The sequence below is a fragment of the Clupea harengus genome, chromosome 25 (genome assembly GCF_900700415.2).
Source record: "Clupea harengus chromosome 25, Ch_v2.0.2, whole genome shotgun sequence".
NCBI lineage: Eukaryota > Metazoa > Chordata > Actinopteri > Clupeiformes > Clupeidae > Clupea > Clupea harengus.
Window position 1 is genome coordinate 13,631,379 of NC_045176.1, and position 27,581 is coordinate 13,658,959.

The 27,581-nt window shown below is 43.0% G+C and overlaps 2 protein-coding genes across 5 annotated transcripts in view; one reads left to right on the forward strand and one right to left on the reverse strand.

Annotated features, from left to right (window-relative positions):
* pappa2 (pappalysin 2) overlaps positions 1 to 23,081 on the forward strand; it is a 44,060-nt gene extending 20,979 nt beyond the window's left edge. The window contains exons 7-23 of the mRNA XM_042703722.1: positions 396 to 578; positions 947 to 1,260; positions 3,857 to 4,035; positions 4,369 to 4,454; positions 6,183 to 6,376; positions 6,767 to 6,886; positions 7,048 to 7,183; positions 7,668 to 7,842; positions 8,160 to 8,322; positions 8,802 to 8,979; positions 10,387 to 10,600; positions 11,613 to 11,781; positions 12,073 to 12,205; positions 12,508 to 12,617; positions 14,180 to 14,251; positions 20,125 to 20,223; positions 21,754 to 23,081. Coding sequence (XP_042559656.1) covers positions 396 to 578; positions 947 to 1,260; positions 3,857 to 4,035; positions 4,369 to 4,454; positions 6,183 to 6,376; positions 6,767 to 6,886; positions 7,048 to 7,183; positions 7,668 to 7,842; positions 8,160 to 8,322; positions 8,802 to 8,979; positions 10,387 to 10,600; positions 11,613 to 11,781; positions 12,073 to 12,205; positions 12,508 to 12,617; positions 14,180 to 14,251; positions 20,125 to 20,223; positions 21,754 to 21,861 — 2,633 coding nt within the window. The 3' untranslated portion in view covers positions 21,862 to 23,081. The remainder of the gene's footprint in view (positions 1 to 395; positions 579 to 946; positions 1,261 to 3,856; positions 4,036 to 4,368; positions 4,455 to 6,182; positions 6,377 to 6,766; positions 6,887 to 7,047; positions 7,184 to 7,667; positions 7,843 to 8,159; positions 8,323 to 8,801; positions 8,980 to 10,386; positions 10,601 to 11,612; positions 11,782 to 12,072; positions 12,206 to 12,507; positions 12,618 to 14,179; positions 14,252 to 20,124; positions 20,224 to 21,753) is intronic.
* A 689-nt stretch (positions 23,082 to 23,770) lies between these two features.
* astn1 (astrotactin 1) overlaps positions 23,771 to 27,581 on the reverse strand; it is a 166,846-nt gene continuing 163,035 nt past the window's right edge. For all 4 annotated transcript variants that reach the window (XM_031563091.2, XM_031563095.1, XM_031563093.2 and 1 more), the window contains one exon: positions 23,771 to 24,415. In XM_031563091.2, the coding sequence (XP_031418951.1) occupies positions 24,178 to 24,415 (238 nt within the window). In that variant the 3' untranslated portion in view covers positions 23,771 to 24,177. The remainder of the gene's footprint in view (positions 24,416 to 27,581) is intronic.

Here is a 27,581-nt window from a genome sequence, read left to right on the forward strand (position 1 = left end):
GAATGACTGTTAAGCTTAAACCTACACCTGTGTGTGTGTGTGTGTGTGTGTGTGTGTGTGTGTGTGTGTGTGTGTGTGTGTGTGTGTGTGTGTGTATGTGTGTGTGTGTGTGTGTGTGTTTGTGAATGTTTGTGTGTGTGTGTGTTTGCGTGTATGTGTGTTTGTGTGTGTGTATGTATGTGTGTGTGTGTGTGCGCGTGTACGTGTCTGTGTGTGTGTGTACGTGTTTATGTGTGTATGTGTGTGTGTGTGTGTGTGTGTTTGTGAATGTTTGTGTGTGTGTATGTGTTTGCGTGTATGTGTGTTTGTGTGTGTGTACACGTCTGTGTGTGTGTGTACGCGTGTACGTGTCTGTGTGTGTGTGTACGTGTGTATGTGTGTGTGTGTCCCTGCAGGTGCCCCTGATGTGTACCAGCCGTGCGAGCCCAGCATGCAGGCCTGGAGCCCCGAGGTCAGCCTGTACGATGCCAACATGACCTCTCCCTGTCCCCACGAGGAGGGCTGTGTGCTGCAGCTCTTCTTCCTCCACCCTGTCGTCCCTGACACACTCACCGTGTGGGTCACCTACATCTCAGCCAGTGAGTCCCATCCAGCCCCCCCCCCCCCCTCTCTCACAGCAGGCCAGCATTATACAACCACAGATCTATGCACCTCTGTCCTCACAGAACAGATAAAGTCTACATTCATTCATTCATTCACTCATTCATTCACTCATTCATTCATTGATCTTCAAGTCTGTTTTTATTACCTTATTGCCTTGTACAAAATGTTACGGCTTTGCTGGGGAATAAATAGTGATAATGAGTAAAGTGATTTTTCACATAGAGAGTTTTCTTCTTGTTTTCTGATTGTTGTTCACTCTCAGATTTATTGACCCTGTCCTCTCTCTCTCTCTCTCTCTCTCTCTCTCTCTCTCTCTATCTCTATTCACTCTCTCTCTCTGCAGGTAATCCAGTCATATCTAATATAGAATTCATACTAGAGACTGGTGAGTCTCTACACATGGGCCCTCATAGCGTCCTCTGCGACGTGCCTCTCACGCTCAGAGTGCACACCAACAAGCGAGTCACCGCCGTCAAAATCTGCACCTTCGACAAGAAGATGGAGATCGACGCCGCGCTGCTCACCTCGCGGCCTCAGAACGCGCTGTGCTCCGGCTGCCAGCCCCTGCGCTACAGGCTCTACAGGAAGCCGCCCTTCGGCAAAGAGGAAAGCCCCGTGCACCAGAGTCAGCTGATCTACACAGACAGGCGAGTAGTGGTGCGCTTGTGTTTCAGAAATGCCACATCTAATAAAACATCACTGTGAAGTGGAGCTTGTTCAGGTTTACCAATAGGTTAATGGGAAAATATCTTTGGGGGAAAGGGCTTGCTAATAGAGGACATAATACCATTTGTAGAAACAAATATTGACACATGAGATTGTTTTAGCAGTTAGTTCAGTCTAACATGGTATGATATGTGGTTATAGCACTGGAATACATTTCCATTGTAATGATGTTTGACCTGTTGCCATTTTTGAGATCCAGGGCATTCACAGAAACAGACGAAATCACAGAAAATGAATGTCAATAATATGGACTTTTGTTCTCATAGTGTTTTTACTACATACATTTTATCTGGATTGTTCAAAGTAATTTTTTCTTCCATTTCTTCTAAATTTCACAGAAGTTTTTTTTATTTTATTTCTTGAATCTTTAAATGTATGCAGCATGTTGAGTCCACTGTATATTTGTGGAAGGCTGTGTACAGTACAAAGGCGAGCTGAACACATTTAGTTCTAAAACATATTACTACTCAAATACATCTAGTGGGTTGAAATGTTCAGGCATTAATAGTAGGAAAAAAGGTCTGTTTCATCTCCAGAAAGTTCCATCCACCAGGCCTGTAAGTGCAAAAAGATGTAAAAACCGAAGGGAATTGAGTTATGTGGAGGGGAGAGGAGGGTGAGAGGGATCGGGGATTGGAGCGAGAGAGAGCGGCAGACTCTGGAATCTAAACCAAATGTGACCGTTTTACCAGTAGAAACAGTAAACACCTGTGGCTGGTTGGAGCAGAACCTCGGCTGTTTCCGCTCCCACCCAAGGCTCCGGGCGCGCTCGCCATGGTTAGTCCGCGATAAGTGAGAGACCTGTCATTTGGCTGGGGGGTGTGGGGGCTGCAGGAGTGATGGAAGAGAGAGAGAGATGGGGGGGGGGGGGGGGAAGAGGTAGTCAGAGAGAAGAAGGGATGGAAACAGATGGAGAGAGAGTGAGTGAGAGAAAGAGAAATAAAGAGGAGAGGAGTAGGAGAGAAAGAAAGAATGAGGAAGATATAGAGAAATGGAGGAGTAGAGAGAAGAGAGAGGGTGTCAGAGAGGGAGTGAGAGGCAGAGAGATACAGAAAGGGGGAGGCAGGGAACGATAAATTGAGTGAGAGAGTGAGAGAGAGAGAGAGAGAGAGAGAGAGATAGTTAGAGAGAAGGAGGGAGAGAGAGAGAGCAACAGCAGGCAGTAGCAGTCATAGCGGGAGGCCGGGAGGCAGGCAGGATTCGGGGAGGTCACACTGGAACAGCATCAGGGGAGGCTGTGCTGCACTGCCACCAAGAGGACTGTAGCGAAATCAGACACTTCCTGGCCGCAGCTCTCCACTCACAGGCTGCTGTCACTACACCGGAGGATTTATCGCTCTGCATATCCCCAGACTTTACCTGAGCTGAGGTTTCAGACCGTTTTTCAGCTGTGTGATCCCAGATTTGAAGTTTACACACGGTCATTTAATTATTAAAACATATTCAAATACATAAGAAAAACACAACAGGCTCGATATGGAGAATTGAAGAGAATTATTTCAGCTCAGCTCTTCCATCTGTCCCTGGAAGTGATCCATTATTAATCAATATGTACAGAGGGGTAACAGGACCCAGGGTGTGGGTGTGGGGTGGGGTGGGATGGGAGGTGTGTGGTTGTCCAAAGGAACAGGCTGATAGGCATCCTTTACGGCTTACTGGAACAAGTGAAATGTAGAAACTCAGGGCAGGGAAGGTCTGTATTTATAGTTTCAAAGCAGGTCGATTTCTGCATGTACAGGAGACACAAAGCACACTGCATGCTGTTCTCCAGACACTGAGGTCAGATCCAAATGCCCCAAGGGCAAAGCCCCCTGATGTTCAGAGAAACGTGAAAGCTACTTCATGTCTGGGTTTCATTGTACAGAAATATGTACAATTCCTTGTGCTATTAATTAAGGAGCCTCACATAATGGCCAGAATTATTCGCAACTTCACATTTATATTTCTATATCTAACCAACCCACTGCTCTCTACTCCAATCAGAGAGTTCATCACATTTTACGATGGTAAGCCACAGGCTATCAGAGTGAATATCATCAAACTGTCTTTTGGCTGTTGGTAAAGTCTTGATGAAAAAGCAGGAATACAAAGCCAACTCGAGATACAACCCATATTCCTAACGTTTCACACAGTTTCATCACAGAGCTAAAGAGCTCAAGGTGAAGCTAACAATGTGCTTCTTCAGATGCTGACTTGTTGTCAACAAATGTGTTATTTGTCTTTCTGTGTGAGTGTATGTATGAGCGCACACTTATGTGTGTGTGTGCACATGTGAATGTTTGCGTGCGTGCATGCATGTTCATGTGTGTGCATGTGTCTTTATGAATGCGTGCGTGCATATGTGCGTGTGTGTGTGTGTGTGTGTGTGTGTGTGTGTGTGTGTGTGTGAGAGTGTGTGTGTGTGTGTGTGTGTGTGTGTGTGTGTGTGTGTGTGAGAGTGTGTGTGTGTGTGTGTGTGTGTGTGTGTATGTGTGTGTGTGTGTGTGTGTGTGTGTGTTTGTGTGTGTGTGTGTGTGTGTGTTTATGCTTAATGCTCGTTTTAAAAACACTGCATTGGTCTGTGTGTGCTGTCTGCAGGAGTGTGGTGAAGGATGTGCAGTACCAGTACTGGGTGCAGGTGGAGGCCGGGGGCCTGCTGAGCGAGCTCTCCCCCTCGCTGCTCTACACACACCCCCAGCCCTTCTGTGGGGACGGCCTGCTGCAAGGGTCAGTGAGACTCCGCTACCTCTCTCCACTGTCCTGTCAGTTGCTGCCAGTGCTCCCTGTTCTCCGACACACACGCCGTTGCAATGTGCATTGTAAGCCTGGGCTGAAAGTCCTCTCAGAAAAACGATCCTTGGACCGAGCAAGATGATCTGGGCTCCCATCTGGGCTTCAGCACATGCAAAACATGTGCAGCATGAGCCGTGTCCTCTTTTGATCTCTCTTCCTCACTCTTGCTCTCACTCTGCTTTCTCCACCTTCTCACTCTCTCTCTCTCTCTCCCTCTCTCTCTCTCTCTCTCTCTCTCTCTCTCTCTCTCTCCCTGTATCTCTGCAGGATGGAGAGGTGTGATGATGGGAATCTCTTGGATGGAGACGGCTGCTCTAAAAAATGCCTGATGGAGCCAGGCTTTAACTGTGAAGGTGAGTCAGAGTCGGGACCGCGGTCAGCCACGCTGCTGACGCCCGCAGTCAGCACTGGCCGGCATGCGCTGACCACTGTGGAGCTCCAAGAGGGATGCAGTATGTTTATGGGCGCCATCCGCTTGAATAATTGTTAGCAGTTTTTCAGATCGGTCACAGTTCAGCTCCACTTGTGAATTCATGGCCAAGCCGAGCCTGTGCCTCAGAAGAGGATGTAACAGAGCTTTCTGTGCGCCTCAGAGGTCAACCAAGGTGTATAAATACAGTTTTTGGAATTCTCTGCAGACAAATAGAAAAAAAAAGAGGCAATTTTGCGTTTGAGTTGGTCAGTACTGAATTGTACGGGATGCAGTAAGCAGTAACGTGAACATGAGCACACCTGACTTTAATCTGGAGGCGGTGTGTATTGATGGCAGCTCGGCGATCTACAGGCTGTTTGCCACACGCATAAAGCAGAGCGGTTTATGTACCATTTTACATCTCTGGTTTTCATTTTGCTATTTGGCAACATGGACTCCGCACAGCACAGGGAAGCTCTTTAAGAGGTGATTCACATATGAATGGTCACCCTCACCAAAATCTGGATTTAGATTACAATAACAATAGGAGTATCGTTTTACCAAGTCAGTTTACATAGTATATGGAGGTTTATATTTGTGTGGTATTTCTTGGATGGGGATGGAATTTTTGGTAGAAGATGAGTTCCTTTGAGCACCTTTTGGGAGACCGTAATGAAAAACAAATATCTTAGTGGCTCGTTTCCGTGACTACGTCTTCTATGAAACATGAACTGGAGAGGAAGAGAGAAAAACCGTTTGCTACATATAGCTCCACATTAGAGCAGCCACAGCTAATCCAGCCCTCGTGACAGTCCAGCACAGTGACAGACCCACACGCCATCGTTCTGATTTAATTTTACATTTTTCCAACACAACTGGTAACCAATCTTGCCGTAATAAAATCAGCATAAATTGCTTGATTGAAAGGGTCTGTCTGATCCATCTGTCCAAATATAACACTTGGTGCAGTGTAATGAAACAGACTGTGGTGTGAACAGCCTAGTAAGACCCTGACAGACTACTCCTCTCTAATTTTAGCCACAGGTGTTGTCAGTCAGCCATTCAGAAATGTATATATGCAGTCAGTGGTTGATGGTGATGATGTGGTTTTAATTTGTTGTTGGACTCCATTTGAAAGGCTTGGACTTTGATGAGCGGTGCAAATCAAACACCTCAGCGATGAGTCATCTCCTTCTTACCTTAAAGCAGTCAGACACTGAAGTGAGGACCAACTCCGAGTTTTGTTTCTGACATCATCCGTCTATCTCCTAATGAATATTTGAGATATTACACACGACTTTCCCTTTTTTTTTTACTTTCCCCCCCCCCCCTGTGCACTTCTTTGTCACACATCCATCTTATGACGCAAACTATCACTCCAGCCGGCACATTCCTGTGTATGAAATCATTCGCATATTTCTGACCCAGCGTTCATTTATTTAACCAACTGTGGAAATGGGCCACTTTCTAAGCCTTGTCCTCTTCAGATGGATTTGTTCACACAGGGTTTCACTGTGGGGGGTAGTGGGGGGATGGGGGGAGGGGTGGTTACGATGGGAGGCTGATCTCACTGTTCACTTATGACAACATAGTTAACACTTGGTATCCATGGTATGTCAGGCTAATGACTGCAGTGGATTGGTATGGGGGGTCTTTTTCTCTCCCACAGGACGGCCGAGTCTGTGCTATGTCTTTGAGGGAGACGGAGTGTGTGAGGAGTTTGAGAAGGGCACCAGCGTGCAGGACTGTGGCTACTTCACGCCGGTTGGCTACACGGACCAGTGGGCCTCCACGGCCTGGGCGTCCCACCAAGACCACCGGTGCCCTGCCACGGGGGCGACAGGAGAACCGTCTCTCAACCAGGTAATGCGGTTATGCGGTCATAAGACTGGCATAAGACTGGCATACCCATATCTTCACCGTGTTTTAGCAGATGCAATATCCTGCTATTATGATAGTGGGTGTCCAATGTTATGAGAGGGGCACATCTCCATTATCAGTCAGAGGTCCATCAGAGGTTGAAGTAGAGAGTTACTGGTGAGATACTGCGGTCATTGGTGTAATGGCTGTCACCAAGTCTCATAGCCCTGGTGAGCAATAGAGGCGTATGTTCAGTGATTGATGATTCGCTTGATTTCTCAGCAAGCCTTTTAGAAGGTGCCTGTTTTCACTTAAACATGCCGTGGAAGTATTCATTAAATGTTTATTTGCACATTCATTTTGTTTGTTTGCCCCTCTGTCTCCCTCCCCCAGATGTGCAAATCCCAGTATCTGGATGTAGATAATGCTGTAACACAGGGGGCATGGGTTCCATGCACTGCGCAGTCACAGATGGGCAACTACTATGAGCAGGACCAGTCTGTGTGGCTTAAGGTACTGTATACCCTTACACTCTCACACACACACTCACACTCTCTCACACACACCTCTCTCTCGCACACACACTCACACACACACCTCTCTACCCTTACATGGGTGAGGAAGAGTGGTGCATGAGGACCACGGTTTAATTATGGAACATTGTCTTTTGAAAGGTTGGATTCGAGCAGCCGGGGGTGGCAGCCTCTGTTATCGTCTACCTGACGTCCGATGGGGGTTGGCATGGCGACCACTGCAGTAATACAGTCTCCATTCAGCTGTGTGACACTAATGGGAAAAACCATTCACTCGGTAAGCCCTCAGAACTTTTACACAAAGTGGAGAGAAAAAAAAACACAACATGTTTTCATGCAGAAGCATTTTATTTAGGCGTGGTACCATATAAACAACATACATTTTTGTTTTGATTTTTATTACACTCATATCATAAAACAGCATACTCCACTCAGTCACCAGCTTAATACAAAATAAAGTCAGATATTTGCATGGGAACTTCAGCTCACTGCTCAGGGTGTAAAGCTTAGGAGTAATGTAATCACGAGCAACCAAAACAGCACAGGGATCAGAGCGCAGCTGTGTGGAAGGAAGCATCTTCACGTTTTCCACTGCAGTGTCAATGCTGGGTGTGTGCTGTCTTGTGTGTACATTCAGTTGATCCATCAGCACTCTGTGCCTTGTTTTGCTATAGCCGTTTACCTTTAAGCACTGTGTGTGTGTGTGTGTGTCTGTGTGTGTGTCTGTGTGCGTTTGCGCGCCTGTCTGTTTATTTGCACAGGTGACTTTGAGCTTTCGTGCCAACGCAACCCCCTGGTGGTGAACGTGACTCATAACCTCAGTCTGCCCTTCTTTCTGACCTCGGCCGTGATGCTGAACTTCTCCTCGGCACACGTGGGCGTGACGGGGGTGGCCCTACGCACCTCCTGTCTCTTCAGCGCCTTTGCCCTGACTGGGTGCGCTGAGGGTGTGCTCTCTTAGGACTTCCACACGCAAACGTGCACACATACCATACGCACAACACACACACACCAATAATATAAAAATCATTCATGCGTACAGACACAAACACACACACACACACACACACACACACACACACACACACACATACACACACACACACACACACAAAAACATATACCCAATAGATACATGTTGTCACATGTGTATGTTGTCTCGATGAGGAAATAATATTTTCACAAATATCTACACGATAATAATATTTTGGTGTGACTCATCTCTCTCGTCTCCTCTGTCTGTCCCCTGACAGATGTGTCCACAGGCCTTGTGGCATGGAAAGCTGCAGGCCGGTGAAGATAGAGCACGCCTTCGTCACATGCGCCGCCGGGACAGACGCAACGCGCTGCTCTGTCCTCTGTCACCGTGGTTACACCCTCAGTGTCCTCAGCGGCAAAGGCATTCCCTCTCATCGGGTGAGCGAACGTCTGTTCTCATGATGTCCACCGACGGCAGGGGTTCGCCCCACATGCACATGTGAACCGTTGACTCAAGCACTGTGTCAGCTGCAGGTGAAACCACCCGTGGAGTGACGGTATATTTAGGTTCACATCTCCAGATGAAAAGTGTACAGTTTAGAAAATTCTGGCTAATTCCTTCTAGGTAGGTTGATCTGCAGCATTCATGTGTTTCACAGGTGCATGAGACTGACCCTTGACCTGGGTGCACTTTCCCCTTCTCTCTTTCCTCCATAGGGGGAGACAGAGAGTAGTGAGAACGTTTGTATACATATGAGACGCAGATGCAGAGATGCAGATCTCTTTTCCTTTTTTTAACTTTCAGTCTCATTCTCTCTCTGTCTCCCTCTCTCCCTCTCTCTCTCTCTCTCTCTCCCACACACTCACATGCACATGCATAAAATACCTGTATGTCTATCTCAATCTTCTCTTGGCAGCGGGACATCAATCTGAGCTGCAGTCATGGCGTTTGGGAACGGATAGTGACGTGCCAGCCTGTCGACTGTGGGCTACCTGATCAGTCACACGTCTTCTTTGCCACCTTCTCATGTCCGTGGGGCACAACATTTGGAAAGCAGTGCACCTTCTCCTGCAAAGCCCCCGCCATTTTACAAGGTGCGGAGGGACACCAGCGTGTTTGTAGATAGAAGGGATATACAAGGTTTCACCTTACAGCTGAGGATATTCAGCCAAAGCCAAAAAAAAGTTGGTGGTTTGTTTATTTACTAATGTCATTTGTACTGATGAGGAAGAGGTTGAGGTTGAAGCTTTTTTTTCGCTGCAGATTTAGTGGCAATGCAGTGAATGTGTGCTTGCATGTGTGCATGTCAGTGTGTGCACTTGTTAGTGTATGTGTGTGTGTGTGTGTGTGTGTGTACATGTATGTCTGAGTGCATTTGTGGGTGTGTGTGTGTGTGTGTGCACGCGCGCATGTATGTCTGTGTGTGTTTGTGTGTGTTTGTATATTTGTGTGTATGTGTGTGTGTGTGTGTGTGTGTGTGTGTGTGTGTGTCAGGTCTCCCGCCTGCTCAGGGACAGGACGTCTGCTTGGCAGCGCTCCCCTGGTTGCGTGCCAGAGGATGGAGGCCCCATGCCTTCCACTGTGTAAATAGGAAACCTGGGCTTGGCTGCAGGAGGGCTGCGCACAGGTGGGGAGAGGAAATGAGGGAAGAGGAGAGAACAAGAGAGTGTTTCATCTAATTCAACACCAGCCCGAGAGGCCTGCAGCCCCCGCAGACCACAGAGAACACGCTGGCAGGAACCCCTCGCCCTACGAAGCCAGGGGCTCCTTCAGATGCAGGGCTTCCCACAGATCACCTGCGTGTTCGGGGGGCCCTCGTGTTCTTCAAGGGGGATACTTAAGAGTGAAAGAGAGGAGAGAAACACTACAACCGCCAGTGAAAATACCTACTCTGTCATGATAGAGATTATGTAGTCAGTGATCTCTCACAGCCAACAACTTCTAATGTGGTATATCAGGGGTGCGACGAGTATGACTATTGATATCAGGTACTAGGCCGACACCGTGTCTCTGGACATATACTTGTCTGTGTCTGGTGCCATGACAGATCAAATCAATCAGATTTTTACAATGTCATCTGATAACAAAACTACAGGGCACAGTTTATACAGGAACAGGTCATTCTTTCATGTCAGAAAACAATTGGCTGAAGAATTAGCTGCACTACTTGTTTAATAAATCAGAACCCAGAGCTATCCAAGTGTTGTTGGCAAAGGCTTCAGTCAGTCTGAAAGGGGGAAAAAAAATATGTGTCAGAAGTTCTGGGAGTATTTCATTCTTAGAGGACATCTAGTTGGCCGACTGTAGAATATGCTCTGCGAGTTTATCAAGAGTTTATCAATCTTGTTTATGTTTTCTTTCACCCTAAACATTTTTCAAGGAGAAAACGTATAAAACATTTATTGCCTATGGTGTTGACAATAAGATAAATGTGCAGAATTATAATTCTCTTCACAAGTGCTCCTGTTGAGTAATTTCATTTCTTTGCATGGACTTTTCAGGGGACAGTGATACATTGGTATGTTTGGAAGATGGTCTTTGGTCCTACCCTGAAGCCTACTGTAAGACGGAGTGCCCAGACCCTCCAGTGGTGCCCAATGCCAAACTCCTGGTGCCGGAGTGCGATGGTAGTGGCCATGATGTGGGCACAGTTTGCCGTTACAAATGCAACCCTGGATATTATGTGTCTGACAGTCTGAACAAGAAAATAAGAAAGTGAGTACACTTTCTTATTACTACTTTGTAGAGTCTGTGACATTCTATCCATGGTCTAAAACTGTGATCACCCATACACTGCAAACAGTTTGTGTACATTTTGATTATCCGATTGTGCGTACTATATATTAAAGTTATGTAATATTGGAGTGAAATGAGACCTTTCTGAACCATAAACATTTGGGTCTTTATATCAGTGGGTATTTTTAGATTCTTTTAATCTCACTGTGGGCTGACTGTGGCGGTTTTATGCCTTTGCTGGTAAATTTCATAGAACACATAACTCTGCTCATTAGTGGATTGGTTCGCATGATTCTAATTAAGTGGTTTTCATTAATCTGAAACTCACCTTTTTCACTGTTTCATTACCACGCTTTCTTCATGTCAGCAATATCTTGATTGTGGGCTGAAATTGTCGAGTAATGTTGAGGTCAATCAGATGGCATTTCATAGCACAGAGTAAAAAATGTTGGAAGTTGCAAATATTTGCACCTGCCATGCCTTTATGAGTTATTTTACCTGCTGTAAAAATATGTGAATGTGTTTTAACGACTTCTAATTAGGCATTAATAGCACATAAGATCGCTAGGAGGACTTATAAAGGGTTTACTAATGGTCTTCATTAATGTCTCTCTCAAATGCATTTGATTATGTCGACATGTAGATATGACTGAAATGTGATGGAAATGGCACTCTGTCTTGTTCAGAGTGAGGGTTCTGTGTTCAGCTCGAGCAGATGTTTAGTTTCACAATGTAGCCTTCAATTCATCGAGCAAACGCATCTCACTGTGAAGCTAATGTCATTCCAAAAAACACTGTGAATATCTCACGCAGATGTCTCAGTAAGATCTTTAAACAGTAGCAGATGCTTTAGAATATATCTGTTTTTATGAGCCATTTGGTGCCTTGTAGTGTTACTGAATATTTCCTTTTGTTTTTGTTCAATCCTGTGCTCTGCTGATGTGGCTGTGGTCTGGACTGTTCTCCCCTCCTCTGTTCGTCCTCATCTCAGGAGGTTTCTGAAGCTGGAATGCCTGGACGGGGGCAACTGGGAGGCTGGCAGTTGTGCCCCGGTCTCGTGCCCAGCTCCGCTTGCCATGTTTGAGGGCATGTACACCTGCACAAACGGCCTGGACTTTGACACCGTCTGCATTCTCCACTGTCCCGGACCTGCAGAGAAGGCACCTTCACAGTTTTTCCCGATCATATCACAATACATAAGTCATACAGTCTGATATCTTGCATGCTTTATCCATACTAAATACTGGTAAATAGTTTGTTATGCTTTTCTCAACTGTGTACAATTCCAAAGAACCCTTGAGGGTGTAAGTTATCATGAAATTATGAATCACAGCACTCAGCCTTGTCTCATGTAAGCAACCCAATCAAAGGAGACTCCCTCTCACAGTCTTGTTATTCAGTATATGGTGCAAGCAGCCTCCAATTCCAAAATTCAAACCTTTTCCAAACAGCACTCAATTCGCTGCACAAAAGACGGGCGATGGACGGAGGAGTTTCAGATGTGCAAGAATATAGAGGGCGATTGTCTGCCACCACCTGACATCAACTTAGTGGAGAACTTCTGTGGAGAGGGATTCAGTATTGGTCAGTATGCCTTCATAAATGCTGTTAAACATGCTGCTCCTTCCTTTCCCTCTCGTTTCAATTTGGACAGGATTAAACATAGCCCATAATAACTCACTCATCAGGATGCTAGCAACCAAGCCTTTGCTGGACAGTGTAGTTGTGCCGCCTGCACTGTTTGTGCGTGACGCAAACTGTCCTGTCGTTTCAAGCCATTGAACTGGAAAAGCAGGCTATTTTGGAGAATTGTGGATGTTTACAGACGAATATATTTCCATTAATTCCGACCTGAGTTAAGAAAAGCCACCATTATGTCCTGACAGGTGCTGTTTGCTACCCAACATGCATTGTGGCCTTGAGCGACCCAGTGGTGTTAGCCAATGGGACCACCGCTGACACAGTCAAGCACTGGATGCTACCCAGCAAAGTTGAGGTGAGGGGGATTTACTCACTTCCAGCTCTGTGTTTGATTTGTTTTGGCTGGCTTACCAGTAGTGTTGTTCTACCAAAATGGCTGTTTTTATTTATTGAACTCTCATCATGTTTCATCGTATATTTTATTTTTTACATAGTAAGCAGCCACAGTCTAAACAATGCTATTTGTGGCAAATTTTAAAGGCAACTTAAAGGATTATTGCTTGCAGCCATCTGTTACTCATTTGATCCGTGAGTTCAGTCAACAGCTGAAGTGTATGCTTTTGTGTGTGTGTGTGTGTGTGTGTGTGTGTGTGTGTGTGTGTGTGTGTGTGTGTGTGTGTGTGTGTGTGTGTGTGTGTGTGTGTGTGTGTATACGAAAGCCTCCAACAGGCTGAAGGTATTTCTCCTGTTTGCACAATACATCACAGCACTGTTATTCCAAATCATTTGAACCAAGCTTTTGTTTGATGTCTATAAATTCCAAGGCTTCGGTGTGGGTAGTGGGTTTGTTGTTTTGTCTTCAAGAAGGCCTCACGCTGCGTAAGGATCCCTAGAATCACTTTACGTACAAATTGACTATAGTGATCTGCCTTTTGATGAGCTGTTGTGTGGCCACACATTAAGCCTGAGGTGCACGGAACCTCAAGAGTGAATAGTTTGGATTCGAGTTTGATAGGTTGAGTCACATTGTTGGCACCTCTGAGTGATATGTGGGATTGTGTTTGCCTGGAGCTTCCAGCCAAAGCAGGCCCAGGTCCCCCCACCGTCGTCATTGTGAAAGCGAGAGTTGACCCCGTCTGCCCTCATCCGTGGGCTAAAATATGACAGTGGTGATTATACTGTTCTGTCCACGAAGTGAGAGAGAGAAGGGGAGGAAGAATTCAATGCCACACACCACGCCAAAGGGCCCTGCAAGGTGACAGCCTTCTTCTGTGTTGATTCTATGGTGTCAGAGCATTAGATAAACTTTGCTTTCCAAGAATGCTATCCAAGTTTTTGTCAGTTGGGGTAACAATGATGGAACAAAGGCCACGGAAGAGGGGAGATGGATCTTAGATCAGGGACCCGTGTTCCTGGAAATCCTGCAAAGAACTTACTCTATGGAAGAGGCCAGATTTACACATGTGGGGAAAGCTCGGCCATGTTCTGGCACATCGAAGAAATATCCGCTTGTCTAAAGGAAAACAGACTGGGCTTGTTTTGCTCTTGTGAGTGAGTGTTATAACGTAATGGTATGCGGTAGGCATACCTCAAATACTCAGAGTAACTGTGATATCATGTTAGTGTCACTTGAACCGCCACTATTAAATAATGATGCAAAAAAAGCCCGTTGGTTTCATGCCCAGGCCTCTACCTTTCTTGATATTGGCAGATACTGCATTAACACACAAAAAACATGTAGACAGCATTCAAGGCACATTGACAGTTTTTCAAAAGTCGTTCTAGAGATATGAGAGGATATAAAGTTCTACAGCCCACTGATCACGTCCTGTTGAATATACATTTATGAGTGGTCATATTTTCTTTATTATTGCTATTCACACCCAAATGACTGTTGCCTTTTTATCTCCCTCACAGAGTATTGTCTGCACTGGTATGAAGAAATGGTACCCAGATCCCAAAAGCATCCATTGTATTCAGTCCTGTGAGGTAAGTGAGTAAATATTTAGCTTTTTATAAAAAAAGAAAATTACCCCACAACTTCACAGTTGCAGTTGACCAAATGTTTTTTTTTTTCCCTGGGATAATCAAAAACCTGTGTGCTTGGAAGTCTGTTGTTTGGAGTCTGCTCTTTTACTCGCCTAGTGCCTCATGCAGTTCTGCTGCCATTTCTCAGGGGTTCACAACTGTGTGCATCACCTCAGGTTTGACTGCCTCTATGCTCTGATTTTTAAGGGGTTCAAGCTGGTATGTCAACATTGCCATGGTACGAGTGATGAGTAATCTTAGAGTTTGCATCTGCTAGACGTCAGGATCAGAAGCAGAAAGGACATTTTGACTGAGCTTGTACCTTTTTAAAAGAAGAGTCTGGAATTGTTGTGCGGCTCTGGAGGGGAGGGTAGATAAGCATTCTAATGAATGTTGAGTGATAAGAGTAATGATTGTGAAGGGCAAGAGCCAATGGTGTGCTCAGTGCGAAGCAGTTGGCCAAGCTGGCAGTCCTCTCCCTGATTTAAAAAATGGCCGTAAATCAGTATCATTTGATCCCTCTGTCTGATGATACCAGTGTTTATGTATGTACCTCCTGGATGTTGTTGTTTCTCACCAAAGTGGTTTCAGATGAAACCGTCCACGTTGTTCCTTTTGGTATATAAGTTCATCTAATAAACATCTCATATGTTCCACTGGTGCATGTTGGTTTGCATCTATATTAGGGAAATATATTCTGATCGTATTTAAACACTGAAGCCACACTTACACAAAATAGATTTCTTCTTTGTTGTCTGACTACTTGACCCGAATGTTACGAAAGGTTTAGGTTTATGTGTAAAACACATTTTGTGATACTGTAATTTAATTTCAACTCCCCAAGAAAACCGTGAAATCAAAACATTGCAAAAACAACCAGTAATAATTAAAAAAAGACTGAAACCGTGATGATTCATACGTATCTACATGCTAATCTTACCAAATGAACTGCTGTGCTGTGCTGTTGTTGCCATCTCTGGCATCTCACATAACAGCACGTTTAACATGCAGGAGGAAGATTGTTGTTGTTACTTCAACTCCTAGCACGATTTTGAGATATCAACTCCACTCCAACTCTGACATGTCCATCCTGATCGTGATGGTAAAAATGGCTGCACTGCCCCATCATTCTTTAGAGCGCTAATAGAGCGCGAAGCATATCTGCATAGCTACAAATCTGGCTGGTTATCAGAGATTTTCCCGAACCTTAAATGAAAGATTATAGAGCACCATTACATTTACATATTTGGCTGTTATCAGAGATTGTCCAGCACGTGACAAGCCTTCCACTAAACAATACAAAGTTAATAGGACTACATTACCAACCAAATTATCCTGCAATATCCCAATGTTGAGGATGAATTCAAAAGCGTTAGTCAACTGGAAATAACAAAGGCTAGATAATGCTCACTCCAATTGTGTCCTCTGCTTTGTATTCATGTTTGCTTGAAGATGTTTTAAGGCTTTTTCTCTACCTATGTAGGTGCACCACCACTGGTTGTCACAAGTCATCTTTCTCACAGACAGCCCTCATGTTCATGTTAAGGTGCAGTCCATTCCTTGACTTAGTCCTAGCAAAGAGAACCTATTAGAAGACTACATGACTAGAAGAAGCCTATTAGGTCCTCTTTGCTAATCATTTTCACACTTGTCTCAATACCATGTTCCCCTTTTCAAAACGCTGCACACAGTGGGCTTTACAGACACACACCTCAGCAAATCAGTTAACCTTTTGTGCAAAATGCACTACAACCACCAAAACACTTCATACTTCACCCAAAGGTGACTCATGCTGCCATAACTATAGCATATGCTCTCTTCCATTAAACTACTTTATCACTCAATGTACAATGGACTAAAAACACAGACAACTTGAAGCATTGCAAAATGCATATATTATGTGTTGCTGTATCTTCTATTTTTGCTCAGTTTAGTGTTGCATTGCAAAAGAAAACAAAAAAGTATGACACCTCGTACACTTACAATATGTAATAAAAAATTTAATATAAAATGAAATACAGTAAATATGAAATTCAGCTATATGCCTCAAGACAGCTCCATGCAAAATGTTCTGTGGTACACTATAGTACAAAACATGTGTGCAGACACTTTCCTTTCCCAGTACAGTAAGTGAAACAACAACACATGAGACTACCACTAGAAGTGTTTTGCAGCCCTAATGCTGATCTATGGTGAAATATTTATAAACTTCGCATTACAATACCACAACATTCTCCCTTGCCTTGAATCTTTGGAAAAATCTTACCCACCCTTAAAATCCCCCATATCCCACAAATATTTCAAGGCAAGCTGTTGTCATGACACCAAGAACAAAATAACAAACTTTTCTGTTGGCTTGCCTGTCACAATATTGTAGATACCAGTTGAGTGTGGCAAAAATACCAGTTGTGAGCAGTGGTACAGTGGTTAGTGTTGTTGGATAACAACTTTAGTTTCCTTTTTGGATCACTTTGTCTCATTGATAGCCCATGACTTTCATATGCAGCAGTAATAGTGGGGAAAAAATGTCAGCGACACCTACATCTATATTTTTTCTTCACACATGCACATTTCAATGCAAATGCTGTACTGCACCACTGTTGTATAGTAGAGTTTGTAACAAGACTGCCAGACAAACAAAACAAAGCAGAAAACTGAATACATTTTCAGCCAAAATTATAGGATAATCTGTTTTATTTCAAGTGTATAATTTAATTTGTCTGTCAAAATACAGGATCTTTCCATCTACAGTGATCTAAATTTTGTCCGGTTTTGAACTGAAAGTTAATTGTTTTGAACAGAGTATCTAAATATCTGCAAAAAATGCTGCAGTTGCACAGCGTTTTGCTGGTGGTGAACATTGACTGAGACAGGTATCTATGAATTTCGGAAGAAGTGGTCATTGACTGCATTTTGTATCTAAGCAATGGAAAAGAATCCACAGTTAAATTCACATAGTCTACTGATATGCTGGATGTGTTAAGTGTTTTGAAAAAGTGTACATGGTATTGAAACAAGTGTGAAAATGATTGGAAAAAACTGTAACACTTTGGACCTTAAATGGACAGATGATAATATCTTTGTCTTGATCTGGGAAAGTTATGTAGCTTATTGCACACAATAAATGAGGAATGCCAACTCTTTTAGAATACTGTTTCATGAATCATTAAGCCTACTGTGTGCTGTATGTTCATGTGTTCCAGATTATGTCATTTAAGGGTTATTAGGGGTAGGTTAATTTGCTGGGCAAGGGTTAGTGGGCCTCTGCTGCTGTAAAGCAATCACACTTTGCATTTTCTTGCAGAAATGCATCTGTAGTTCTAGTAACACACATGCATCGAAGCCTATCAATATCCCCCTTGAAATTAGATTTGCTGTATATGCACAGAAATACAGAAACTCCAAACAAATATGAAAATAAGGTCATTAAATCTGTTTTAATTTGGGGTGGGGGGGCGTTCGTTCCAAACAATATATCCAGAGAGGTTACCTAAACTGTTTTGACGCAAAGGCAGAGATTATTTTTTAAAAACAGTTTACATCACACATGAAATGGGGGGGAACATAATTAACGGTCTTTCGGGAAGTCTGGGGAGTCCCAATCAAGAGGCGCATACTTCAGTGAAGCTCAATGCCAGCACTAACATGGGGCCTCAAAACACCAAGGCTTGTTGCCATGGAGTGTATTTTGTTTATTGTATCTTTCACCTAGCATTAGACATGGTCGGTCAGCAGGCTTTTGGAGCGTGGCCTCCCGCTTCAGTTTTACGGCACGTTTAGGGAATATGTTTCACTAAGCGCTACATAAGGTGAAAAGACACCTTGGTTGTTTTGAAGTCTCCTGTGTCAGGGTTGATACTTTAATGTGGTGTTTGTTCTCTGATATCAACAAACCTTCATCCAGGATACAGTTCTTATACAGGGTTTAATATTGTTTTGTTTTTTTCATCGTTTTAGTCCTTTTTTGGTAATTTCTTTGCTGTGTGAGTCATAGAGGATGCATTTTCAATAAGTTCACTTCCTTTTAAATCACACTTTGGATACTGCAACAATAACAAACAGATACCCAAGTCCCTCGAGGAGCATTCTGGGAATGAACAGGATCACGGGTCGTCTGTTCTATATTTCATAAATGAAACAAGAAAACTAACAAAACTGTTTGTTGACAGATGACAGGGAGATATTTTGGTCTTTTCAAGACTTTGAAGATATGTTGGCGTAATTTGCCAATACTGAAGTTTTAAATACACCTCCTCTCCAGCAAATAACCGGGAAATGTCCAAAATTGGCCACCATAGATACAGCTCATATTTTCTTTAAACATTGTTAAGATGAGGAAATTCTTTCCTGACCCCCCCTCACACACACCAGCATGACTTTAAGTATGGTTGGTCTGTCAGCACTGTCTTTAACCTTTAGTACCTCTGAATTACCCAAGAAGGGAGCCATCTATCAGCTAGATACAGCCAGGGAGTGACTCACACATAAAACAGCCATGTGCCTCACTCACACCCGGCAGAAGGGGTACAAGAGTGAAGAAGAAAGATGGCTGAATCTTAGTCAAGTAGAGGAGGAAAACAAATCAGGATTTAGCAGTAGATCAAGTCCAATCTGTAATAAACCGAATGGCCAAAGGAATTTACAAGTATTGATTTCATCTCAAAGCATATTGATATGACGAGCTCCGTTGGTCACACTCTTGAGATCTAAAGTTTTTATTGTCTTGTTTCCTGGCCACAATGGGAAAATACGGATGTTCACAAGGCACAGGTCAGATGCTTTTGGCCTTACTCCCTGTCAGTTTTCGAATGGTATGCACTGCTTCAACTTTAGCCTAACGTTTGTTGGCAATATCTCCCCACTGGCTCTGACATCTGCATTCCTGTGATCTTCCCCATTTATTGTAACACATTTCTTCAGGCTCTCACGTTGGAACCTCATCTATTTTTTTTTGTTCCCATGATAAGACCTATTGCTTTTTATTAAGCCTCATCCATTGATGTTACAGAAGAGGAAACACCAGTGTGAAGCTCCTTCATTACAGCAGACTCCCAACATTTTCTAATAATGCCCATATACACTTTTCAGTTTGACAGCCTCTCAAAACAAAAAAACAAGGGGAGCTGTCTACCAGACTACCTTAAAAAAACGTAAATCATTTCATCCATGAGTCAGACCTAATCGCTATCAAGCGCTGAAAGGCCAAAACAGAACAATGAAAAATTATATTTGTTTATGAATTGGCAGTTGGTTTGGGGAAGGAAGAAACATTTTCCTCAGAAATCTTCTCAGCAGCTGCCTTGCACACTGTGATGTGCTTTCAGGTACAACCTGAAGGCTTTGAAATGACTCCATGGCCTGAGGGGAAGCCAAAAGTATCTTTGGCAGACACCCCATGTTTTCTTAGTTTTGGCTCACAAGGCTGAAGGTTAAGTTGAAAAAGTTAAAGGCTGTCATTATGACACTTGGAGGGTTTTTCCTGAAACTTAAGGTTGATAAGTGTGCTCCATTTCAGATAGTTGGACTCTTTTTAACGTTACAAAACGTTTAATGGTAAGATCGTCACAAATGAATTTGGGATGTTTCCCTGGGTCTTAGCTGGACACAGATTCAGACCTGCAGCTATGGCTCAGAAGCCATTAACAAACCATGCTACTGTAATCACTATAATGAGAGAAGTGGACTGGATAGATTTTTGGACTCCAGAAATTTGGATAATCTTATCTGTACTGTGTCTTGGTTCCTTCCACAGGTTTTGTTTTAAAACACTGCACTAAGCAGAGGATGGTCCAACCATAATATCTTTTTTCTTTTTGTGTATGTTTGTTACGCAGCCTTTTGGTGGTGATGGCTGGTGTGACACCATCAACAACCGGGCATACTGTCAGTACGATGGAGGAGACTGCTGTCCTTCAACACTTTCTACCGGAAAGGTAATCCAATGCCCTCCTCCTGTCTGTTCCTCAGTGTCATTGACTTGGCTTCCCCTTCTTCATTTCACCACACCACACCAGGTGGCATGGCACCGCGATCTCACCAGTGATCTAATGCCTCCTCAGCTGTCTCCTCTACACCCCCCCTCCTCCGCCCCCCCGCCCCCCACACACACACACACATCCCGACACTGAAAGCGACTTGTCTCGCCATGGTTTCACACCATGAGTTATAGCAGGGAAGACCGCCCCCTAAAAAACGAGTGAGTTTAGAGGAAAGAGTGGCTGTCATAAATAAAGCTCCAGTTAACATTTCTTTTATGAGGGGAAGGCCAGATGTTAGTGGTCTTGGGCGACTGTAAAACAGGCCTTTAATGAGTGGGCCCTGAGAAAGCGAAATAAGCCATGAGCGACAGCATCCTGCCCCTGTGGGTCCAGAGGAGCGCCAGTACCAGCGCACACACGACTCGCTGGAAATACTTGGGCGCCGCTCAAAAGGAAACTATGCATACCATCCAGTCAGGGTTGTTACTTTCACTCACTTTGTCCATCATCTCTTTTTCACCAGCTGTACTCCACTCAAACGCGGCAGCTCAAAGCCATATGCACGCATTTTGTTCATATTTGAGAATACTGAGGGATACCTGCAGAGGCATTTCATTTGAGTGTCGAGATGGTTTTTGAAATGCCATGAAGATACCATTTATAGTCTGGCCAGAAATAACAAATCTTGAGCTCAGTTCATAAAAGAATGGAAATCCTTGGTATCATGCTCATACATCATTCAAATGTTGTTCAAAAGAAATCCCAGCTGCCTCCCAATTCAAATGCCTTGATCAGTAAGGCAACCAGAGATGCTAAAGAAACTGTCCATGGCAAACGAATGCTGTTTTAATGATAGGGCAGTGCTGGGTGACTACTCTACTTCTCAACCCCCTTTCGAACAGCTGCTAACCCTCAATGAAACAATTACCTCCCATAAACATTGGGTGAAATCAGTGCTAGCCCCCGAAGTTGCATTTCATGTTTACTTTTCTTGAGACGGTCTGCTTTGTGGGGCATCTGAGTTTATTTTGCAACCTGTGGTGATGGCATGCTTCCTGGACAAGACCCTGGCAACTCCTCCCATTGATTCTTAACACATGTTCGTCTGTTCACCTCTTCTGATGAATTTCCTTTCCCAGATATCCAAGTACTCTCACAAGTTTTCTCCATGGTGCACCTTTAGACATGATTTCACCGCTTTCTCCTGTGGTGCACCTTCTGACATGATTTCACAGGCACTTCTGCACACTCAGGCCTTTGAAGTGATTTCACATTTTGCTCCATCATGCACCTTTACTGGTTTCTTTAAAGAAAGTTCCAGAATCTTTTATTTAGCAATGCTTGTTGCATTAGCATCTTTGTAAGCTATTCTCAAAACTCATCTTATAAAGCCAGCAGGTTTTGACAATACTTGCTGACTGAAATGTTGACTGACTACTAAAATGTTTTTCCTGATTTATAAAATGAATAATTATTTATTGACAGGTCATTCAGTTTGGAGTGGACTGTGATCATGATGAATGCACTTGCCGCGATCCTGAAGCAGAAGAGAACAAGAACAAAGGCAAATCCACAGAGCCAGGACAGCTTTGAGTGATGGGGAAAGATGGACTGTATGGACAGCTCCAATGAGACAAAAAGAGCTCACAGATGGGGAATACAAATGAACTGGGCCATGTTCTTTTCACAAAATGACATGGAGATGATGTTCTAGCCAAAAGCAGTATATCAAATAGCAGGTGCTTCAGAAGTACATATAAAGCTATACTAATCTATAAAAACCTTCACTAATATATTTTCGACAATCTCTAACATAGATGTAGGTGTAGATGTAAAAGATTATTTTAACATCATATCACACAAAAATGTATGGCCTGTATTCTTGTGGAACAATTCTCAGACATGTTAGTGAAGTGATTATGTAAGGTGCATCTGATTTCAAAGAGGTTTTTTTTTACAAATATTAAGTACATTTATGAGAGTATTAGCTTGTTTTGTGTCCTATCAAAATATTAATAAATGTATCTGAAGCACAGTTTTATCGTCATGTGTTTTTATTTTCTGAAAATGAATTTCGTACTGATGAATGGTAATACTTTCACACTGAGAAGTCCATAAGCCCTTCATGACAACTGACATAAGCATATAGAAATATTTACAAAGGCTGATTTCACCTGGTATTAGGAGTCTTCCAACTTTGGTGACATGTTGACAAAACACCTTTGCCAAATGTCACATATGTTACATTATGTTATGATACAATCAGGGTTCAGATTGAATAGCATGTTATGACAACTGATTGCTGTAGCTAAGAGTTTCACAGTATGTCAGACTGACAAACGGATAAAATATGCCACATCACTGGCGTTATGTTAATATCTTACAGCACAGTGTGAGCATTATATAGTAGGTGGAGTCAGGCCGTGCGTTGATGACAGATTGCTCTTATGTCAATGTCAAGCCTTAAGGGAGCTAGGGGGGAATAAGCTGTTACTGATGCATAATATTAAGATGCTGAGGGATTCATCCTAAAGTCAACACTAAATCCATCAGCACAATTTTGATTCTGGGGCTATTCTGAACCTTATTTATGCCTCTCTGGCGTAATGTTTATTACATGATCAGTCACATAAGTCACAGGATAATATATCATGAGACAAAAAGAACACTATTTCATATTGTATTCTTTATTATCATTATTAATAATACTATTATCATCATCATTGTTATCATTTTTAATATCAAAGGTTGAAGAAAAATCTGCACAATATATTAGCTTTTAACATGTCAGTAAAACTGAAAAAAAGCAAGCATACTCTAGTGTTAGAATCCAGCACCACAGACACATTGTGCTCTTGCCCACTGAGCCATCACCATTCAAAATAGCGAGAGAAGAACACAAACATTAAGTCCCTACCGTTTGCCCCAAGTGGTGTTTTTTTCAATCAGGGTAATAACTCATTACCTGTCATTGAAACTACATTGAAAATGGCAACAAGGCAATGTTTCATAATGGTTGGCCCTATGTCCAACATCACTTCAGTTCATAGATGTTTCCCTCTCAGTAAAGCAACAGTGTTGTGCCATAGGTATATATGTGTGAGTATTGGTATTTGTATTCTCCACTACCAATAAAGTATGGGAATGATCCTAGGCATTGATATATTGTGATAATCTGATAGTTTTGGCAAATGTGGTCACTCGTATGTTGAATAGTATATCACAAAGAAAAAAACAATAACATATAACAAGACATTATACTGTACACAACCTTTCAGCATTGTCTTCCTCAATAAAAAAGACCTGTACATCAGTTTAAATATTATTTTGAAGTTTTTCATTTTGAATACTACATTCAGCATGTTAAGAAATCATTTGTTTTTACAAGTTCTATGGCGGAATCTTTTCCATAAAATCCTTTAAATAGTCTTCCATACCTATATGCACTACATAGAGACACATAATTTGCACACTAACTAGAAGTTTCTCCCCTTCTTTTTTAAAAAGTAAACCTGTCTACCCAAGAAAGCCATCCCAAGATCTACTTTATACGGGATAATATACACAACTACATTAACAGGCAGTCAGAAATGATTAGCATTTTACTTCACATAAACAGTAAATTGAAAAGAAATAAAAAAAACAAATCTGACTTAAAAAGTCCAAACCACCCCATTCAGCAGTATGCCCACTGTCAACAAAATGTTGAATGGGCAGTTTCTTCCTTCAGTAACCCCTCTAAAACTTCTTCTCACCTCAGAGCTACTCAAAAGCAAATATAAACAATACAAAAAATGTATGTAGCATTGAGGGATCCAGGGCACTAAAAGAGTTTTGTCAAGAGAGAAAAAGCATTTGAAACAAAGCCTTTCAAGGACCTGTGATCAATCCCCTGTGTGTCTGTGACATTCATAGTTCCCTCGGCTCACCATAGTCATTGTAAAGAACAGGAAGGAGCTGTTCATCGCAGGCTTTTTGTAAGTCTTGGCCGAGGTCCACCCAGTTGAGGCCAAATGCCTTGGTGTCTGTGTAACGGCAGGACAGGTGCTTGAGAGACGCCCTACGGAGGCCGATTTTGGGCTCCTGCAGGAGGGCCCGGCACCAACCACTCAGCTCCTCCAGCTGGGAGAGGATGAGGCCAGCCTTTCTGCAATGGAAAACACAAAGCCTGAATGAACAAGATGGCCCCTATGAACCTCTCAGAGCATGTTACTACAGTATCTCTTCCTTTACAGAACAACAACAGAAACAGAAAACGGAAAAAATAAGACGACAATATATATAGTGGTTGCCCAAAGTCTAAGAATTGGTTGTTTCTTTTTCCTCTTTGCAAGTCTTTGCAAAATCACCTCCCCATGTCGAAAGAGGGAAGGTGTTTTCAGGCACTTGCACTGAATGCTCAATTATTCTGTAATTAACTCGAATGAGAGTAGAAATAGGAGAAGGGCAGAAGAATCACATTCAGTGGCACACGGCTTACTAGCAATGTGACCTTAATTAACGCACGGTGCGGAGCCTATGATTCACATACTAATTTGAAGTGAGTCACTTTCACATTTGTTGACATTTACACAAGCAAGGAGAAACTGGCTGGAAATCGTGGATTTTTTTATTATTCTGTTGTTGTTCGATGCCGCTGCATAGTTAGACGTTTCGTGGTACATTTGGTCATTTTAAACCCAGCAGGTTGGGAGGGGACTAGCACTTTACTTGGCACATGAACTGGGATTAGAAAAAAAGAGCAGACACAGAGTGTTTTCATTCATGTGCAATAGGTTGGTTATCACAATGTTATGAGGTTTAAATAAATCATACCTTGCTCTACATTAAAGACACAACTGCAAGTTAAATTCACTCAGTCTCGAAGAGACATAGAATGGAACAAATGTCTTTGTGGGCTTTGCTTCAAAGAGCAGCAGCAGGGAGATTGATGGAAAGTCACAGTGTGTCAACTATGAAATACAGTAGCGGTCTGAATCATCTTAGACGTAGGTATGTGCTGTTCCCACCTTAAATGGTGCACGTCAGACTCTGGACATTGGGTATGACACATAAATCAAAGTCTGTGGCCTGGCTGTTATTACATCATAATGACAACACAGACAAATTCTCAGATTTGCAGAGAATGTGAAACAAATATATGAAGGTTTGTCAAGGTATCCAGGAATACAGTTTTTTTATGGTCGTCGTTGGATATTCTATAAGATTTGCGATGCACATGCTCTAGATGAGATGCCACCCTGGCAGGTTTAACCAGAGCATGTTGATGGGGGCTGGTGTGGATATTGTAGCTCAAGTATGATTCACAGGGCTGGAAAGATCCCTTCATTCCTTCAACATATCTTCACTCCGACACATAGCCAAACCAAAGGCTCGGCAATACAAACAGAGAAAACCAAGTCTCTGTGCAGCCACAAGGCAAGGGTTTTGGACTAGACTCTCACAATATGGTTAAAGGGTTGGAAAGCAAGCACATATTTAAAATAACGCATTTGCAAAACATGCTGACACAAAAGGATGAAAGTGAAAGTAGAATACAGTCCTTTCTAAGATGTTTTTTCTGCATTTATTTTACATTAGCATGCCAACATGTGTAAGTTTGATTTTGAAACCCTCATATGCTAATACTGATTTGTATCGGACACATGACACATCTGTTGCTAGGCAACTGATAAGGTAGGCTGCTTGGAGTCTGATAGGTAATAATGTTCATTGGCAAAAGTAAAAACAAATATCGTAATGGGGTTTTAATGATTGACATTGCAGCCACATTCATTCTGAAAAGTAATAAAAAGCTCTCTCCATGCATAGTACAGATTCCGCCATTTATATCTTTCCTCTAAACTTATTTATGTGTCTAATATCTTGCCACATTTCAGTGGTTTTAGGAATTTGGATGTTTATTTGCTTAAAACAAAAACCCTGTGGTTTGTTATGCTTTAATTTTTCACGAAAGTACGTTTTGGTCTCCAAATAGCAACGGTTGTCACCATAAATCCCACGCATGTATGGAAGTGGAAAACGGCCTCTCACTTCCAAGGTACGCTCTCACACCACCTTAACCCCCGCCCACTCTTCTCTTCTGCTGCTGTCTGCAAGAGCCAGGAGCAAGCTACTGAACAGATAAATAATCCCAGTGTGAGAATAAAATGAGAATAATTCATTATGTTTTTCAGACAAAATTCAGGAGGAGCCCATGGGGATGATTGACAGCTGTCATTCACCCCATTTCCGCATTTCAGGAGATTTAAACCTGCCTTACCTCTTCCTCACGCGGTCCGGCATAGCGAAGCACCCTACCTCCTCCCCTTTCTCCTCCATTTCACTAGTAGCTCTAAGAAAATGACCCCTTAACCATTGTGGGTGTAAGCGGACATCGCTCATGTGATCTCCACTATAGGCATCCTAGGACCACGGCCAGTTACCAAGCCAAACATGCTTATTATTAGCATTCTAAATCAAGCATCCTGATGGGCGAACTAGTGAACATGATAATAAGCATGGTAGCTAAAAAAAAAAACATACGTAATTTCATTATATGGATACGTACTGTGAGTTCATGTGTTCTTCCGGCTGAACTGGTAGAGCAAGGCGCAAACACCAAGGTCATGTATGTATTATGTACGTTTCTTTGTAAAAAGAAGCTAAATTATGTTCTTGTGGCCTACTATGATGTAGTGAAGATGGCGTGAACACAATGTATGAGCCAAATTGTCTCACAGGCAAAAAAAATCACATTGCCTTTGATCACATTGAATTTCATCAGGAGAAATCTAGCTGAACTGACACTTCACCATCTTGGTTTCATTCTCCGGATTAGCAAGTGTCTTTGGCATCCCTTCCCCGTTCTGGAGCTGGGCAGGCCGGCAAAAGCCTCTCTGAGGCAGTAATAACAAACAAGCCTCATGCCATTATGGAGAGGTACTCCCAGAGTGATGACAAAGAGCGAGACATGGGGGGAGAGAAGCCTGGAGGTGGCGAGGGAGATTTGGTGAGTTCTGTGTTTGGCTAAGTCTTCACGCAATGTTGCATGTAAAAGCCAAATGAGTGCACTCTCATGGCGGCCAAGACTGGCCTACGAGTGAGATGCGATACGTGCAAAAGCAGGGAGTGAAATGCTTCCCATCCACTTTAAAGGTACAATGATTGCCTCACCACTTACAATCCACATTTTGTTTATACTGACGGGACTGGTTTATATTTAGTCCAGGGCCGAGGGGGGTCACTATTATCTTATATTTTGACTAGCTAATGAAAATTGCATTTAAATGGAGCTCATTGTTTGTGATGGGGGAAACCCCAGTGAATTGGAA